This window comes from Mustela lutreola, chromosome 1 (genome assembly GCF_030435805.1).
Source record: "Mustela lutreola isolate mMusLut2 chromosome 1, mMusLut2.pri, whole genome shotgun sequence".
NCBI classification, from domain to species: Eukaryota; Metazoa; Chordata; class Mammalia; order Carnivora; family Mustelidae; genus Mustela; species Mustela lutreola.
The window spans coordinates 152,451,003-152,471,141 of NC_081290.1; the positions used below are offsets into that span (position 1 = coordinate 152,451,003).

Consider the following 20,139-nt stretch of genomic DNA (forward strand, 5'->3'; position numbering starts at 1 on the left):
AATACTTGCAAAAGCTTATGGCTTTCAAGTATTTCTAGTTAGCACATGATAGGAAATGAGTAAAAAGTTCCTGATAATATGAACTTGAATTAATAAATACTGGACAAAAATTCTCTGCAAAGCAAAAAGCTAATGAACTGCTAATTTTATAAACAATGACTATAAATACCCAAAATTCATACTAGGGACCTCCATGCACCTGAATTCAACTATATACCACCAGCTAATGTTTTATTCAGTGGGTACTAGAATTCAAAACAACCATACATATCAATTTGCTCTCCTTTTCCTCAATGGTAATTTTTAATTATAGAGCCTACAGTACACACCAGCCAGAGGAGGGAAGAATACCTCGAAAATGTCTTCTGGCTTTTAATCATGAACAAAAATAATAGGTTGAAATTCTCCTCCACAGGCTGAATTAAATATGTTAATAACAGAAGTCATTCAACCTCTCTTTGAGTCTTGAATAAAACACGAAAGAACTGGATGTTATGTTTGTTATACTTTGAATGCTATAAATAACATTCCATTATGCCCCACTTCCTAGTTAATTTCCCAGATGAGTATATCATCATCTTACTTCCGATACAGAAGGAATCCGTAAGCAATCCATCGGGCCAGCTAGAGTAAATTAACCTTAACTTTCTGAACCAGCTGCAGTACTACTCTGTCTCATGACAAAAGCCAATACAATATGACCCTCAATATTTAAAAGGTATTGCTTAGAAACAGGTGTCACACGCAGTTAGGAATAAAGCCAATTAAAAGGCTGTCCCTGTAGTCCTAAATTTGTGGTGTAAAGAAGCTTGAGACAGTGTTGCTGAGGAGGGTAAGAGAATAACAGAATTCCAAGCAGGCAGGAGCAGAGCCTAGACTAAACTGTAGGTTTCCTTTTCCCCTTGCTCAACTTTCCTATACCAAGCTGCCTCTGTAGACCACATCACAGACATCTAAGGGAGTCAAAGTGGCTAGTGTGTGCTCCATGTCCCATGTAAGGTCTAGGAATGTGTTCAATAACCTGTGTACCCTATTAATTTACCTTTACTGTCTTATAACAAGAACAGCACACAGTCAATCTCCAATTTCCCCAAAAATGTAAAAACAGCAGAGGCAGGAGGAAATTCTCAATACAGGTCTTATCGCTACACAAAATAATGCTGTTAATACTTTGTGGGGAAAAAAAATCAAAACACCTTTTCTATAGTAGTTAATAGGATGCTGTACTTACCTGCATATTTTTCTCTGACTGATTCATCCATAGACCAGAAACAGTGATCATATGCAAACACCTGTTGAAAAATAAAATATGGTATATACTAAGAACAAAACCTCACCATACTTATAATAAACAGTGCTATAACACTGATAACACTGTTCGCAGTAGTGAAATAAAAGTACCTTACTGTCTTAACAATGGAGGTTAGTTGAATTATTTATGGTACAGTTTTACAATGAACAACTAAACATCCTAAAATGACAACACCTTTATTTCACGTGGAAAACTCTTCACGATGTTAGGTGAAAAAAGGAGAGGTTACAAAACAGTATTTATAATATGATGGCTATCGTATACACATATACATGCAAACACACACATAGTTACACATAGAAAGTTTATTTCTGCATGATAAGATTAGTGATCTTTGTCTTCTTTGTTTCTATGGATTCTCTGCATTTTTACTTTTCTCAGAGAAAATGAAGATTTTTTATTTTATTTTATTTTTTTTAAAGATTTTATTTATTTATTTGACAGAGAGAGAGATCACAAGTAGGCAGAGAGGCAGGCAGAGAGAGAGGAGGAAGCAGGCTTCCCGCTGAGCAGAGAGCCTGATGCGAGGCTTGATCCTAGGACCCTGGGATCATGACCTGAGCCGATAACCCACTGAGCCACCCAGGCACCCCAAAATGAAGATTTTTTAAAAGAATAAAATGTAAAGATGATTACTATGGCATGGTAAAAGTAGTTATAAAATAGCAGATTCAAAAAATCACAACACACCCACATGCAATATTGCATAATTTCAAGACTGTGGAACACTGGTAAGAAAATGTTCCATATTAATGGAAAAGTTATGAAAGTCTGGACCATGATCCCATGTTTGTACCAAAATCTGTACAGATAAAAAGTAGTTAAGAATACACATGGGAGGGCACCTGGGTGGCTCAGTGGGTTAAGCCGCTGCCTTCGGCTCGGGTCATGATCTCAGGGTCCTGGGATCGAGTTCCGCGTCGGGCTCTCTGCTCAGCAGGGAGCCTGCTTCCCTCTCTCTCTTTCTGCCTGCCTCTCTGTGTACTGTGATCTCTCTCTGTCAAATAAATAAATAAAATCTTTAAAAAAAAAAAGAATACACATGGGAAAATGGTTAGTGGTTAATACCATCTAGTGGGACATCACAGATGATATCTGTTTGGATCTTTTACATTTACTACTTTCCAAAATATGCATGGTTGGTTGTGGTTATTTGGGGGGGGGGCACTCTTTTAAGTTTTTTTCATTGAATTTTCTTTTTTTGGATTTCATATTTACAATCAAGTCTCAAAGGATTTTAAGTGTAGTTTTTTTTTTTTAGGGACACCTGGGTGGCTCAGTGGGTTAAGTCTCTGCTTTTAGCTCAGGTCATGATCTCAGGGTCCTGGGATTGAGCCCCACAGGGAGCCTGCTTCCCCCTCTCTCTCTGCCTGCCTCTCTGCCTACTTATGATCTCTGTCTGTCAAATAAATAAATAAAATCTTCAAAAAAAAAAAAAGGTAAAGTCTTTTTTTTTTTTTTTTTTCCAAATTTGAGAGAGAGAGAGTTTGCAGAAGTGGGGGCCAGGGGCAGAGGAAGAGGGCTGGGGACAAGCAGACTCCCTGCTATCTAGAGAGCCCAAGGCAGTGCTCGATCCCAGGACCCTGAGAACATGACCTGAGGCAAAGCAGACGCTTAACTGACTGAGACACCCAAGCACCCCAAGTGTAATTGTTTTTAAAATCATTTAAGCTTGTAGTTCAAACTCTCCAATTTTTGGAGTCTGTTGCCTCTCTTCCTGTTGACAGTTTTCCTCTTGGGCCCTTATACGTTAGTTTGCAAGCGCATCTGAATTGCGAGTTTGTGTTTTGTGGTTTACGTGGTTGCTTGTTTTTTTCCTCTCCCTCTGGCCACCTTTACACTGCCACTCCTAGTTGCCAAAGCCCAGATTTTGGTCCTCCCAAAGTCCAACGTCTCCAAGCCCTCTGATTTACACAGACAGTTCAGTGTTGGTGGCCAGAACCCTTTCCTTAAGCCTTCATTCATGTTGGAACCTCACTCAAATCAGTTTTCACATGGTGAGTTCTCCAGTCCTCACCCATACATCAGGCCCCTCTAATCTACAAGAGAAGAACTTCTATCACCTCCAAGAACCTCCCTCTGATCCCAAGACCCAGTAAATACTTGGCTTCAGCCCCAGCCTGCTGCTAGTCCCTGAAGTTACATTATGCTGTTTTTTAATATGATGACATGATTTTAGTATTTTAAAAATATTTTCTCTGGGGCACCTGGGTGGCTCTGTGGGTTAGGCTGATGCCTTCGGCTCAGGTCATGATCTCATGGTCGGGGATTGAGCCCCACATCAGGCTCTTTGCTCAGCAGGGAGCCTGCTTCTCTCTCTCTCTCTCTGCCTACTTGTGATCTTTCTCTATCAAATAAATAAATAAAATCTTTAAAAAATATATTTTCTCTGTCTCTGTTGAATTTGGAGTTGGCAGGAGATTGCATCTGTCTGAACTGTCAAATAAATAAATAAAATCTTCAAAAAAAAAGGTAAAGTCTTTTTTTTTTTTTCCCCAAATTTGAGAGAGGGAGAGTTTGCAGAAGTGGGGGCCAGGGGCAGAGAAAGAGGGCTGGGGACAAGCAGACTCCCTGCTATCTACAAGGCTACCTGGACCAAAGGTCTAAAAGTTAATTTTTTAAAGAAAGGAGATTAGATTAAGGTGGTATATTAAGTGTGCATGCCTACATCCCGCTGCTACCTGAAATTAGCTCAAAATGATGCAGGGAGAGATGAAGGGAAAGGGCCAAAAGGAGGAAGAAGAGGGGAAAGGACAATTAAGTTTTTGAAAGCTAGACTGCTTGCTTTACCTATGGAGAAACTGAGACTCCCCGAAAAATAGTTGCAGTGAGACCGATGAGGGATAGGACAGGGTGGAGTGAGGGCCACATGGAGATCACAGGCCAAAACCCTACAGAAGAAGATGCATCCAAAGGCAAGACCAGTTCTGAAACAGCACCAGGAGAACAACTAAATGAGCTACTAGAGGACTCTGGGGGCAACCACCAGGACAACTGGTTAAAGGGACCTTTAAAGCAGGAAATGATCAGAACACTCATATCTTTGTGCAAAACAACAGGCAGGGGAGGCGTTTGTTCCCTGGAAGGAGGCAGTAATGGGAAAGCTAGGCCCAAAAGGCCAGGTGAAGCCTAGTGGCTGACAAGACCCAGGAAGAGGCAAGAGCCCTGGGGCCCAGAAGCTATCCAGAAGCTATGCTGAAGCACTGCATTGGACATTACTAATGCTCCACAAGCTTCCAAAGCTAAACATGTTATTTGTCAAGAGTTGTGGCTCACTGTGTTAGCAACACTCCCAACAGGGAGAGGAAGAAAAGGAAAAGGAAGATGGCAGGTGGTCCCAAAGGAGCGTGTATCACAATTTCAGGTAGGGGCTGCTTTTCAAGCTATACTCGTCAGCTGTAGTGAGAATCATTACAGCATGGTGAGAAGAAATAAAGTATGAAGTCCAAAATTAGGTTTCTTCTGTTCTTTCAACTCTTGTCTCTTATAATTTTATTTAATTCTGTTCTTAATAAGGTTACATAGAAACTACCCTGCTTCTTTTTTTGTAAGCTTAACTCTCACTTCAAAGATGCCATCACCATATGTGTGTACTTATCAAAGAGCAGGCTCTATATGGCACTCCTCTCTCGATTATTACGGGTTTTCTTTCTTTCTTTCTTTTTTTAATTTAGGGATTTCCTTAACAACTGCATTTCTGAATCTCAGTTCCAGTAGAGAAGCTACCATTAAAGTAACCATTACAAGAGTCGATACAGGTGCTACACCCTGTTCATGGGCCGCTGAGGTACAAAGAATGAAGAACCTGATGGCTGGCAGGTAGGGAAGCTGGGGTTGCAAACCAGCCTTTCCACCAGGGGGCTGTTTATCACTAGGCTGGCTTGGCTCCATTCCCCAAATTATATGAAAGCACTGCAGCCTGGTACAAAGTTAGGAACTAATGAACACTTAGTTCTTACTTACTCACAATACTGAATAGTCTTCTTTAAGTTCTAGCAGTTTTGCAATTACAGGAATCTTTAAATTGTTATAGGAATCATCATCCAAGAATTTCCTAAAGCAGACAAACCCTTTGCTTTCTAAATATTATTCCTTTAAAATTAAAAAAAAAAAACTTTTTCAACAACAGTAAAGGAACACACAGTGCACAAAGTCAAATAACACAAAAACATAAATGTAAAAAATAAAAATCTCCCCATTCACCAAGCATACCTCTCCCTAGATATAACCACTATGTTAGTAATGTGGTGTTGATCCTTCCATACTTTTTATGTCAAGTCAACAATTCCTCTCAACATTAAGACACAACTGAATTAAATAAAACATGAACAGTTTTAAAATGTTGTGTAACATTTCCTCACATCTTTACAGCAATCTCCAGTCTCCAGCTCCATCAAAAAAAATCAGAAAACAGAAATAATCCAAAACCTTTTCAGAAAAAAGATGAGAAATCAGAAAATAGAAATAATCCAAAACCTTTTCAGAAAAAAGATAAAAGATAAAAAATAAATAGGATTTTTATATATATAAAGAAATCCAGTGCCATATTAAACTATTAAAAAACATTACTCAAGTTCCCAAGAACCGTGTCTATACATATTTTAGCAACAATAGAAAATGGAATTACAATTCAACTGCAGACTCAAAAACAAAATCCCAAGAATGTAGATAAAAATCTGAATTTCCTGACGAGTTCCAAGTAATGGCAGCAAATGGTCAATTCAAAAATATAGTCCTTGTGTCCACTTTCACAAACCTATAAACTCCTTAAAATATACAAGAACTGACGCACTCCACTGAAGTTTCTTTAGAATCTGGGCTCAAATCTAAAATGAAAGCACATCTGCCTGAAGAAACTGTGGGCCAGGGCAGCTTTCTGTTGGCCTGAGAATGTGTCCCCAGCTGTCTGGGGAACAACATAGATCAGTCTGCCTAGCACGGTACTGACCACAGTCTGGAACGACCAGTTTCAAGCCAATCCATGAACAGTGGAGCACAAAAGGAATCTGTGTTGTAGTTGCCAGGAAACTGGCCAGAATTGGTCAAAGTACAAATACAGCTTTTCCATAAACCTTCAGGCCCTCCCATGCCAATAAATGATTTCGGGTTTATGAAAAGGCTGACAGCTTGCATTACTTTTATAAAAGTGACAAGAGAGATTTCTTTTCTGAGAAGAAAATTAACAACCCTTCAAAAATATGCACGTAAGATCTTTACAAGCATTTTTTGCATAATAAAGCAAATCTCTTACCTTTGGCTGGCTTCTGCATTTCCAAAAGAGATGTCATTGTGGACATGAAAGAAGGAGAGAGTTCAAAAAAATTTTCTTTTGGTTAGAAGACAATTTTGATGGGTAAAATGATAATAAATACCATGTAAATTTTTAGCAATACAAAATATTAACTTTGAAATCAAATAGCAATTTAAAATAAAGGAAAAATGAATACCTATGAATTAGTAGGGTAGAGTCCTTAATTATAAAATACTAACTTGTATCTCTCAAGAAGAAAAAACATTATCTGAGCCCTGGATAATTTTTAAAGTCCTAACATTTCTGCCTTACACATTCTGCTTATCCTTGTATCGGTCTTGTAAATATATAATTTAAAGAGTCTTTACTTTTTATCATCTGACTTTGCTTCCAGGTAGTTTTCTCTGCTTTGATACTGTAGCAGCTCACTATATAGGCCCCTCTATAAAAAAACAAATTCTGGGGTCACCTGGGTGGCTCAGTGCGTTAAAGCCTCTGCCTTTGGCTCAGGTCAGGATTTCAGGGTCCTGGGATAGAGCCCCACATCGGGTTCTCTGCTCAGTGGGGAGCCTGCTTCCTCCTCCCCCTTTGCCTGCCTCTCTGCCTACTTGTGATCTCTGTAAAAAAAATAAATAAATAAATAATCTTTTAAAAAAAAATTCTGCTTTGGCTAAGAAAAAACGGTTTTATTAAAGGAACAACTAATTTTTTGCCAGTGAATTATTACTTACTGACTTACTCACTTATTCCCTATTGATCTATCTTACCCAGGTAAGATAACTTCCCCACCCCAAAACTGTGACTCATAACTCCTCAGAGTACAGAGACATAACTAAACCCAGTATACTCTGGAGATAGTTTTAAACTCAGAGAAAAGTTGCAAGAAAGGCACAAAGAACTCCCTTCACCCAAATTCACCAAGTGTTAACATTACCATAGCTATTATATCATTCCCCCCTCCACCTCCCCTCCTCTATACACAGATAGATAATACACACACACATATAATATATATATTAGTTCCTTCCTAATCATCTGAGAGTAAGCTGCAGACATGCCTCTTTATGTGAAACACTTCATTGTCTAATTCCTTAATACAATGATGTTCACTTTCATAACCATGGTACAATGTCAAAATCAAAAAACTTAGGAATAAAGGAAAGAACTTTAGAAACCAGAGACAAAAACAATAACTGGAGCTTCAGGAATAATTGTTCTCTCTCCAAGGACCAAATGTCAACTCAAATCTAAAACCTGAAAGGAAACTGACACAGAAGTATTTCCTTCTAATTGTCAATACAACTTTTGTCCCTCTGTCTCATAAAAAATTTTCTTCTAAAAAAAACTTAATACTAATTTGCATCAAATAATTTCAGGTAAGAACATGAAAACACCAAGGAAAGTCTACCAAAGAGTGACACTTGTCCAACAGATTCTTGGGTGACAGCTGATGTGGCTGACATATAAAAGAAAGTACTTTCTCTAGAATACGAGATACAGAAAAACTTCCTGACAAAAAGACCTGTGAGATAATGGTAGAGGTCACTGATGTATGCTATCATCTTTGTTCTTTCCTTTTTTGTTTCTCAGGGCTTTGTTGTTGCTGTTATTGCTGACTATATTCAATGCTATTACGTTAATTTCAAGTGGTCAACTAGTGACTGTACAAGTTTCTACACTATGCTATGCTCACCCCAAGTGTGGCTACCATTTGTCACCACACAATGCTGTTACAGTATCACTGACTATACCACTGTGCTGCCCCTTTCATCCCCATGACTTACTCATTTCGTAACAAGAAGCCTGTATCTCCTACACCCCTTCACCCATTTTGTCCATTCACGCCCGCCCCCTTTCCCGCTGGCAACCATCAATTTGTTCTCTATATTTATAGCTCTGATTCTGCTTTTTGTTTATTTATTCATTTAATTTGGTTTTTTAAGATTCCACATATGAGTAAAATCATATGGTTATTTGTCTTTTTCAGTTTTAGAGATGAGAAACTTAAGGCTCAGAAAAGTTAAATGAACCTATCCAAGACACAATAATAAGCAGTAAGGAGATGTCAAACTAGGTCTTCTGATTCCCAAAGTCCACATTCTTCCCCTCTTTCACACTGATGGAAACAGCCTCGTCAAGTTTCTTCTAGACTTAATCTATGAGTCATACATTAACAACTGTTCTTGCTAACAGAAACCTTTCTCAATGTATTAATTTCCTTCATTCTAATTATTACCAATAAAAGGTTACCACTTAGTGCTTATGCCAGTGTAAGTTTACTTAAACTCCAGACTGTCTTTTCTGAGGGAAAAATAAGATAGTTAGTATGATATTTCAAGTTTAAATAAAATATTCTATGCAAAAATCAGCTCTTCCTAAGAGACAATCAACAAATACAAAATTCAATAATACAGGACACATCACAGAAAAATCCATGAGATTAACCTGAATTCAGAACCTAATAATAAAAACAGAAACAAACCAGTAGATTAATTACAGAGCTAAGTTTCCAGCTAGGGATTTTGGTGACTACATCAGTCAAGCTCAAATAACCTAGAGAGCCACTGGAAACCCAAAGATGTAATTACAGCTCCACACAAAAATAAATAAGTAAATTAATTAATGAAACAAAACCTTTCAAGGTATAGTTGCAAGCCAATATGGTAATGGCTAACTTCTCCCCAAATCCCTTGTTTAGAAACTTAAGCTATCCAGCTTACAGCAGAGATTCAAGAAGCAAAGGAAACCAGTTCTGACCAATCAAAAAGAGCCATGACAAAGTAAAAACATGAAAGTCTTAGTTTCTATCAGCTGAGTTGAATTACTTTTTGTTGTTGTTGTTGCTTAACTTCATTTTAAAACCTTCAGACTCACAAAACATTCCAAAAAATAGTACAAAGAATTCCTGTGTATCCTTCACCCAGCTTCCCCAAATGTGGATGTCTTATATAACCACAGTCATTATGATCAAAACCAGGGATTAACTATCAACACAAACCTTATTAAACAATCTAGAGCGAACCTTAAACAAATGTTTTGCCAACTGTACCCCACTGATGTCCCTTTTCTGGACCGGGGATCACACCTTGCTTGCGGCTGTCTGTTTCCTCCCATCTGGGACAGTCTGTCTCTCATGACCCTAACACTTGACAAGTACTGGCCAATTATTCTGTAGAATGTCCTTCAATGTGGGTTTCTCTAATTCTTCTTCATTACTAAATTTGGGTTATGCGTTTTGGCTGGCACAACGCTACAGGTAATGTGTCCTTTTCAGTGCCTCACACCAGGAAGTACACGATGATGGCCATCCACGTCTCCTAACTGAGGATGGTAACTCTATGATCATTTGCTTATGGCTGCATCTACTAGGTTTCTCCATATAACAGCACTAGTTTTCTCTTTGTACATTTTTCTTATTGGGGGAGACTTTGGGACTATATAAATATCATCTCTCATCATACTTTCACCCAAGAATTTGAGCATCATTGATGAATCTTGCTTTCAACAATTACTGTTTCCCAAATGGTGACTGTCTAGTTACTGGAGATGTTAACAGCCCAGGTTGATCTACATGGACAGATGTGCTTTTTAGGAAGAGGTAAACTTGGGAAACAAATGTTTGAGTGGAACAGTTATTTGAGTGGAACAGTTATTTATGGAAAAGCTACTCATCTCCTTCTTTTTACTGACCTGGTTTATCGGTATAGCTCACTTCTCATTTAAATAATACATTACATCATAAAATTAAGTCCAATTACACTAGTAATTTTTTAAATATCACAATATGAAGAACAAATTTAATGACTATTTTATATAAATTGTGATCTTTGGAAATGTTTACTGATACTTTTGATAATAATATACACTACCACTGAAAGAATAGCTCAAAGAAATAGAAATAACGTAGCTGGATGCAGGAAGACTCAAGGAAGACATGATGTCATCTTCAGATTTGAGGAGGCTCACACATTTGACCATAATAAAAATAAAATCAATTTGGATCCAAAATAAACCACACAACATCCTGTACGTATAAAACATAGAGCAGTATCAGCAGAATTACAAGTTACAGATCAATTATGCTGTCCAACTACCAAAATTGAACATAATATACAAATATCAACACCTCTTTTAATTTTGATGATTTAAGTTTCTGAAACCTTCACAATTAGAAATATTTGGAATCTCTGTTTTAACAGGATCTCTCTCCAACTCTCTCCAACTCACTCCATAACGGATGTATACATCACAAAGAGCTTATTCTGATACAGCCGTACTACGTAATGATATTGTTGCTTTTTTCAGACTTAGCTGGCAGTACCAGCAACCAAACAACAATCTGTGTGATGATCGTTAATTTTTTCTTGGTCACCCATCCCCTGATGTGCTTTCTGCACAAGGAATAAAGCTGGATATGACTAAAATTTTCAACACTGACTAGACTCACCAAAGAGTCAATCTTTGCTTATCTCGCCAGCTTTAATAAGTACAAATATCACTAAAAGGCCTGTTTAGTGTTTCATCGGCATTTGGAGTACTCGCTTCAGTTTTGAAGAATAAATTTTAAAAGCATTATTGATAAAGTAGAATATCTAGGAGAACAGGATATATAGGAGGGTTTGAAAACATTACCACTGAAAGAATAGATGAAAGGACTAGAAATAATGTAGCCGGGTGCAGGGAAGACTCAAGGAAGACATGATGCCACCTTCAGATTTGAGGGGGCTCACACATTTGGGGGTAGGAGAAGCAGACTTGTTCTAGGTCAGCTTAGAGGCAGAATTTGGTAGGATCCACTGGAGAAAGCTAAAAGAAGAGAGATATATCTCCAATACAATTAACACTGTGTTAAATGGCCAGCTCCCATGCGTGGAACTATATGACAAGAGAAAAGTAGCTGGTGAGGATGTTGTGGAAGGAAGGAGAAATTATACACTCGATCAGTTGTAGAGCTCTCTTTATCTAGAATAAGAACACAAACACCAAGCATTCAATAAGTTCTACTTCTGGTTATTTCTAGCACTGATACTTGCAAATACCTGGTACATCAGAGGTAAACCAAGTTACTGGTCAAGCATTATCTCCCACATCACAGCTCTAGAGGATTCCTCCTCTCCAGCAAGCTAGTGGACATCCTACCCCTAATACTTCTGTATTCCACAGACCTACACTCATAATGCCACTCCCTCAGACATCTCTGTTTGTTCAAGCTCTACCTCATGAGAAAACCCAGATCAAACTCTAGCTCCCTTAAGAAACCTTCCACAAGAACCCCAGCCGAAAGTGAGTTTTCCTCCCCTAATTCCTCCCATAGTCAAAACTATCCATATTGCTCACATCCTACCTATTATTTGGTCACATGATATAAACTTTTTAATACATGGGTCACCTCCTTAGCCAGATTATAAGCTCTAAAGACAGAGTATACTTCTCCTCATTTATCAGTATCCAACACAAGGCTCTTTGTTACTCAGCAAGCTCTCCCTATGGCCTGGCCTCTGCTTCTGTCTTACCCGCAATCCAGTGCTGTCTGACTTTCACCCACCCTGACCACCTCCGACTGTCCCCGGGTGCCCAATTTTCTAGCCTCAGGACTTTCATTCATGATTTTCTTTCTGCCTTGAAATCTTGAGGATAACTCCTATCCATACATTGTTTCTCCGCTTAATTATTATTTCCCTACCTTCATCTCTTTTAAGCATCCAATCTAAATTAGGTTCCTTATGTTACACTCAATCTCATTTATTCCCAATAAAATAAAACCATTTTTCTACCACCATTTCCACTCTCTAAAATCATCCCCCAAACAATAAAACAAACAAAGAACAAATACAAACCTCACCTTCGAATAAACTAGGAGATAACTATAATGAAACGCATTACATGAAGACAGAAATGCATCCAGGGAATGCAAGGAAAGATCAGAAATGCATGGTGTGGAGTATCCCAGAAGTTGAGGGGGGAGGGGGCCTTAAAAAAAGGAAGAACATTTGGGTCACTATCTCTGATATGCAGTCCTTGCTTTAAATCAAGAGAAAAAGACAGTTTGATAATCCTCTTCTACAAGAATCTTTCCCCCACACAAACTATAATTGGTTGAGAACAGAGGAACATCCAAAAAATATGGCCACTGAACCACAAAGGGCATATTTTGCAATCACAAAACTTTAGAAACATGAAAACTCCTGTTTATAAATTCCACAATTTCAATTACAAACACTGGGGTAGCGTAATTCAAAGAAGACACTCACTATTAACTCTGTCATTTGCAAATCACCTGCTTCTTCCCATCTGTCAAACACACAAACAGAGTAAATTTTAATCTACTGTCCACTTGAGCTCTAAGAATGTTTAAATCTGGTCAAAGATTTAAAACAATATTGGTGAACTTGGCAGGCGGGTTGAAATATATTTCATATCTATGTTAACAGAATAATACATATTCATTTTAATAATTACATGTTAAAATAACTCCAAGGTATCCAACAGATTAGGCTAGATTACTGAAAGACTAATTTTAGACTCCAAAAAAGAAATAATTACTTCTCTCAGTATTTGTGGGTATCTCTGATTTCTAATTTTATGAACCCGTATTTCTCCAGTTTTATTGTGTTGGATTTCTCCTTGATTGGACAGGATTTAACAGAAAAAAGTTTTTACTGAGCATGAAATTAACTCTCTTGTCTCCTTACTCTTTCTATCCAGATGCAAACCCCAGCCTCCAAACCAGGAGTCACACATTTAAGGTCCACAGGCCCAAATATAGCCCACAGCTATCTTTTCGTTAGTCCTCACAGTATTGACCAAAAGTCAAAAATCAGAAGATTCCACATCAAGAATTCTCTTAAAAATTGAGAGGATCTGGAAGCACGAAGCCTAAATTCCCACACATCACCACTGTCTTCCACGTGGATCTATCTGCCAGGCGGCTGCTGGAGTTTTAAATTCTTGCTATTAACGAAAAGTAGAATGGGGTTTTTGTAAGCCTCAAAACAGAGGCTTACAAATTCATAAAAGTAAAGAGAATGTTTCTAAATCCAATCCCAAGAACCTACGTAGAGTGCCTTCACAACTCTATCAGGACTACACCACAGATTCTGCCCAGCCAATTAAATAAGACAATCCTGATATCTCCACACACAACCCTGGCTATCAAATCCTAAACATGGAATCCCAAACTCAAATATCATATGCAGTAATAATGTCATTATAGTTAGTAGTTATGAAATAGAATTAAAGCTAAAGCTGATCTTCACTATAAGCAGTAATAGGTCTAGAATTCACACTTGAAGTGGAAAGGCTGCAGGCTTTAAGGAATAAAAGAGCATATATCTGATGCCTGGTGCACGTACATTCATGCATGCTCAATTCTGATTCATGAAGCAATGTTAACTTGGGGTTTATGTCAGCGAGCAGGTTGAGAAAAACTGTAATTTCTAGCTCATTACTATAATTACTGTCCAAATCCAATGCTTAGCAAAGATCTCTTTAGCTTCCTTAAGTGGAAACTCAATTTACAAGCATTCCCCAACTAAATACTTCACTTCTTACAAGGGTAAGAACTGCTTAGCTAACTAACTGTAGATTGCTATGTTTATGCTTCTCCCGAGACATGACTTTGATCTTTGAAACGTCTTTCAAACCCATCCCTTCTTCCCTTCCCACGATCACTCTTTCCTTCAACAATATTTACTATCTATGATAAGCCAGGTCCTAATCTCAGTACCTTGTAAAACTGCACTGAACAAATCAGACAAAAATCCCAGCTCTCTAAGAGCTTAAATTCTACTACAACTGAATGAATGAGTGAATATGTAACATAATAGTGCTATGGGGGAAAAAAATTAAGCAGGAAAGACAAGGAGGGAGTGAAGCTGGGGTTGACTCTTTTTTAATTTTTTTTAAGATTTTATTTATTTATGTGACAGAGAAAGAAGCAGGCTCCCCACTGAGCAAACAGCCCAGTGTGGGGCTTGATGTGGAGCTCAATCCTAGGATCCTGAGATCATGACCAGAGCCACCCAGGTGCCCCTGGGGTTGACATTTTAAACAGGGTGGTCAGGAAAGGCTTCATAGAGTGGCATTTGCACGGAGGCCTAGGGAAGGCAAAAAGCTTATGGAGAGGCAGCAGATACAGTGACACCCTATTTCTTCATCTGCTCTAGGTCTACCCACCACAGAGCTTCCTACCGGTGCCCCCACTGCCTCCTCTCTCTTCTCTACAACTCTGCACTCAGCCACTACGTATCTAAACCACATGTTTCAGCATGTCATAATTCTCCCTAAAACCCTTCATTGGCCCCCTAGCCCCTAGAGGATAAAATCCACTCCTCAAGCAAGAAAGTTTCTAATGCACATTTGTGCACACTCCATAAATGTTAGATATCATCATTATTGTGATTTCAGTCACGATGCAACGTTAACTTGGGGTTTAACCTCTTCCCACCTCCCAAGCCTCACTCTCCTACTTCTCCTCCGCCAGTGCCTTGCTTTACACATATTTGGACATGTCACGTCCTTCAGGCTTGGTTACTTCTGTACTTTTGGTGACCTGTGTACTTCCTCCTACTCTTTTCGGCCTGGTGATGGCCTTCTTGTCCAAAAAAAAAAAAAAAAAAAAAAACACAAAAAGGTACTGTCTCCATCCATTTTTAGGAACTTATAAGCTCCCTAGGTCTTCTTTCCCAAGAAAGTGTTGTAGCTGTTATTTCCTCCCCTTGATTACAAGCTCCTTGAGAACACAGGGCATGTTTCATTCTTCTTTGTTTACCCAGTCCTAACAAATGGTAGGCACTCAATGATGCTTGATGGAATTTGCCATGAGATGATGAGCTTATCTAAATTGTTCAGTTGTTAAATTAACTCCTGATTTACACTATCCGCAAAGTCTCTATAATTCTTCTAGTGTCCTGATCCTCATCCAAAAAATATTTTTTATGAGATACATACAGTTACATATCTTTTTAGCCAGATTAGAATACCATTTACCAACTATTCATAATATATTTGAATTAAAAGCAAAAAATGCTTCCAGAAACAGAAAAAAAAAGGACACCATGCTTTTCTCTACAGAAGAGAAAATCTTCTCTCAGCTCAAATCAATCTCAGTTGATCTCAGCTCAGGTCATGATCTCAGGGTCATGAGTTCAAGTCCTGTGCTGGGCTCCATTTTGAGTATGGGGCCCACTTAAAAAAAAAAAAAAAAAGAAGGAAAGAAATTAAATAAGGTACAAGTCCTTTCTGTCAAGAAGCTCTTCATGTTCATCATGAAAAAGATTCTAAGCCATTAATATCTCCCATTGTTATTCTCCCCCCCAACCCCTGGTCAGGGAAATCAGATGTGTTTCAGAAAGTTTTTCCATAAAACAACACTGAAATGATAAAAAGTTCAATCTTTTTGCCAGAGAATGAGCTTATTCTTCAGTATCACAGAATGTTGACTTACCAATCACCTCCTGTGATACTGCATAAAAATGGTGCTGTTTAAACACCTTTGCATATATATTTTTAACAGTGACTCCTACAATATAGGGAAACATGTAATAGTCCAAAATTCACATGAACAAAATACTGAATTAGTAACACCATGAGGAAATTGTTAAATATACATGAAAATAAGTGAGATTTTTGGTCCATGGATGGGCCTCAGTGGGTCTGTGAACTCCCAAATTTTTTTTTCTGGGCAGAGGAGCTAGAACTTTCAGATTCTCTAAAGATTTAGTCTACAACTCAAAAAAAGGTTAAGAAAGAGTGCTATAGAGACATTTTCCTAAGACATTTCCTAAGACATTTTCATGTCCTCACCCATGTTTGGCTTAAAAGACTGAATTGACAATGAATGGCCAGACCATATAGACACTGAAACCTGCAACTTCTGTGGCAACTGACCCAGAACAGTCAGGAATTGGTCAGTGACTGCCAGCTTTCCTATTTTTTGCCCCTGCTTGCAACTCAAGACCAATCAGAAAAAAAGCCCAATATACTCCCAAACCAACCACAAATAACATCTGCTTCTAGTTAACGGGTCTCCAGCTTCCTCATGCCAACAACCTTCATCAGAAGTACACCTGAGGGATGCCTGGGTGGCTCAGTTGGTTAAGCAGCTGCCTTCGGCTCAGGTCATGATCCCAGCGTCCTGGGATCGAGTCCCACATCGGGCTCCTTGCTCCGCAGAGAGCCTGCTTCTTCCTCTGACTCTGCCTTCCACTCTCACTCTGTCTGCCTGTGCTCGCTCTCGCTTGCTCTCTCTCTGACAAATAAATAATAAATAAAATCTTTAAAAAAAAAAAGTACACCTGAAATCCTCCTCTTTTTTTCCTTTTCCTTTTTTTTTTTAACTATAAAGCTTTTGTGCTCCCCTGCCTGCCTCTGAGTCTTTGCCAAACTCAACTGACAGTAGCAGACTCCCTTGCTATAGTAAACATTGAACAAATAGCCTCTATTTGTTCTCATTTGCATGCTCTTAGTTTAATATCCACAGGCTGATTAGCTAACATTCTGGATAAATAAGAAAGGCAATGAGGACCAAATATAAATGAAAGGCATCAAGACAATAAGAAAATAACACTATCTCACAAATTTATATTTCTGTTATAAGATACTCTAAAAAAAAACCAAAAAGAAATGACCAAAGGAGGAAAACCAGGTGAGAGTGGCATCACATGAGTTTCAAGAAGGAAGGAGCATAAGCGGTATCAATTACTACTGAGAGATCAAGCAAATTAAGGGGGGAGGGGTGCAGTGGGTGCAGAAAGCTCTTTTTGGCCTGTCTCCCGATTTTGATGGGGGCCCAGCCACACTTCATTTACTCTCTGTGGCTCACACTTCATTTACTCTCTGTGGACCAACCTGCCCAAGCCTCAGAAATTCAAGAAAAAAGCTCCTTCCACCTTGTGGTGCATCCCAGACGGGCATTAGTCAAATGTCACAAAAGCCAATGCAAGGGGAGGCTGACACAGTGGTCTCCAAAAGTCCAATTTAAAGAGCAATTCAAAGATCTGCTTTAATTATACTCCTAGAGCTCATTTCCCCTGTGATTTTGTGAGACAACTCACTCAGGCTCTCCTCCACAGGCAGGATACAACTTGCAAGATACCTTACTGTTGCTTCTGTTCTCATAGCTCATCATCGGGATCCGACACAAGCTTTGGGCAGGTTCCTAGATGGTGAGCCTCCTGTTCATTCCAGCTGCTAGGGCTGAAAAGAATCTAGGGTTAGCTCTTTAAGGATCACTAATCTGCCTTGAGAGCCACAAAGCGGTGCAACTGGTAAAGACTACAGTGGATCCAGGAATGAATGGGAAGTGTAATTAAACAAAGCATACTGTATTATCTGAAAGCCTGCTAGATCCTGAAAGTTCTCATCACAAGAAAAACATTTTGAACCATGTACGGTGATGGATGTTAACTAGACTTACTGTGATCATTTAGTAATACAAATATGAAATCATGTTGTACACATAAAACTATAAGGTCAATTATATCTCAAAAAATAAGAGGGTCATGGGCTCAAGAGGATAGAATCTAAATATAAAAGTTCATAGGTACATTATTCATTGTACTTTTTTTTTGATTGCCAAAAAACCCACGAATTCCAGGTACCTTTCCAGAGCACAAAGCCAGTCCTGTAAGCCATCAACCCTTACACAGAAAGGGCTGTGTGGCTAAAAGTTTTCTGTAGGGAACAGCAGCACAGGAATTTGTTCTGCTCCTTTCCAGGTGAAGCCACACCCAAACACACCCAATACCATTTCCAGCCTCACTGCCCAAAATAATGACCCCCCAGGGAACACCACATTCCCCCCAAATTTATAGTACTCCATTTTGTTTAGTTTGACAGAAACAAAATGTGTATGGCTGATAACATCTGTTGCAAAAAACTAATGAGAACCCAAAGGAAATATCTGACCTTAAGATTACTAAAATGAGTTCTGAGACATTTATCTACCATGGTGATTCAAAATAATGTAAGACACCTTTTTCCTTGTCCTTTTCCTTTAACTTCTTACCAAATGTATTTGACCCCTCTTTTGAATGGGGAATATTAAAAAAAATAAGTTTCCAACAAGTCTTCATCAACATATGAGGTACAATTCGAGTACAAATGTTCCAGAATAACAGTATTAATTTTTATTTGCCCCAGCAACTTACCTACTACATGCAACTGGAGGAAGAGCTGCACCATGTTAAGCTAGTCTACTGATCATGACACACAGTTGTATGTCTGTGCACTTCACAAAGGCACCTGGCCCAGAGGTTCGGCAGGTATTCAAGCACAGCCCCCGCTACAGGGACCAAGTAGTAAAGGGTCATAGCAAAGCAAGAAGCTCAAAGACAAAGGCACCATTTGCTTTTCCCAGGGCTGGGACAGCTCGGGAGGGATGGCTATTTCTAATTGGACTGGCCAGAGGGGCCACCTTTTTCTTCATTTGCACAAAAGCACCATTTGTTATGAAAGCTCTGTAGAGGACTCTGACTTCCAATAATTGTCTGCCATAGGAGCTACAGGAAATGTCTCTCATTGATATTCAACAAGGTAGCTAATGTAAATCTGAAACTCTAGCCATGACACAATAACTGGTTCTAGCTCTCCTACCACAAACAAGAAAACTGCACAAAGGATATGATGCAAATGTTGTCAAAAAACAGGGACCAGGCAGTGAGGGATTATGATCTTGGGGAGAAGGCAAACGAGAGAGAGGGGCCCTACAACTGCCCAGGCATTCTCCCTAGAGACATTCTGTAAAGAAAGGGGGAACCAAGCCAGAACAGGATGGCCTGGGCTGAGGTGGTTAATACTGGGCATCTGAGGCAGCTGGACTTTGCTGGCCAGAGAGAAGGGAACAGCCCAGAAGAAGAACTCCAGGAAGGTGCAGTGGCCCCCTACTCTCTCTGACTGAATACTGAATTGTATACGCAAAAGGGAAGACACCCACAGGACATAAAACTCTCTGGGAAAGAACTACTGCGGAGAAGTAGATGTACACTGAACAATTTGCAGAGCTCACACAGGGCTCGGAGGCATGAGTTACAATTAGCCACAGTGGACAGATGTCCTTGAACACTAAGGGACATTTGGTGGTAGAGCCCAAAAAGGCCACAATTCAGGTGTAGGACTAAACTTACCCTAGAATAAAGGCTACTCTGGCCCCAACCTAACAAAGCTTAAAACCAGGCCACAATCCAGCTGACCCACAAGTAAATTACCCACACTTTGAGAACATTCCCATCACTCCAGAAAGTTCCCTCATGACTGACTGCAGTCAATCCCAGGATCTACTCCCAGGCCCAGGCAACCACTCATCTGCTTTCTGCCCTTCATCTTTTCTAGACATTCCATAGAAACAGAAGCCTACAATGTGTGGTCTTTTGCATCCGGTGTCCTTCACTTAGCATGTTTTTGAGGTTCATCCATGTTGTAGCATGTTATCAATTCTTAGTTCCTTATTACTGCTGAATAGTATTTAGTTTATCTGTTCACCAGTTGAGAAGAATCTGGATTGTTTCTGGCTTGATGATATTACGAATAGTGTTGCTGTGAACATTCAAAAACAAGTCTTGGGCACTTATTTTTACTT

General features: G+C 39.1%; 1 protein-coding gene across 2 annotated transcripts in view; it reads right to left on the reverse strand.

Moving 5' to 3' along the window:
* The window catches only part of KIF13B (kinesin family member 13B), a 213,144-nt gene that overhangs the window by 140,132 nt on the left and 52,873 nt on the right, over positions 1-20,139 (reverse strand). For both annotated transcript variants that reach the window (XM_059176995.1, XM_059177001.1), the window contains exons 3-4: positions 6,564-6,576; positions 1,232-1,292 (exon numbers count right to left, since the gene is read on the reverse strand). In XM_059176995.1, coding sequence (XP_059032978.1) covers positions 1,232-1,292; positions 6,564-6,576 — 74 coding nt within the window. The remainder of the gene's footprint in view (positions 1-1,231; positions 1,293-6,563; positions 6,577-20,139) is intronic.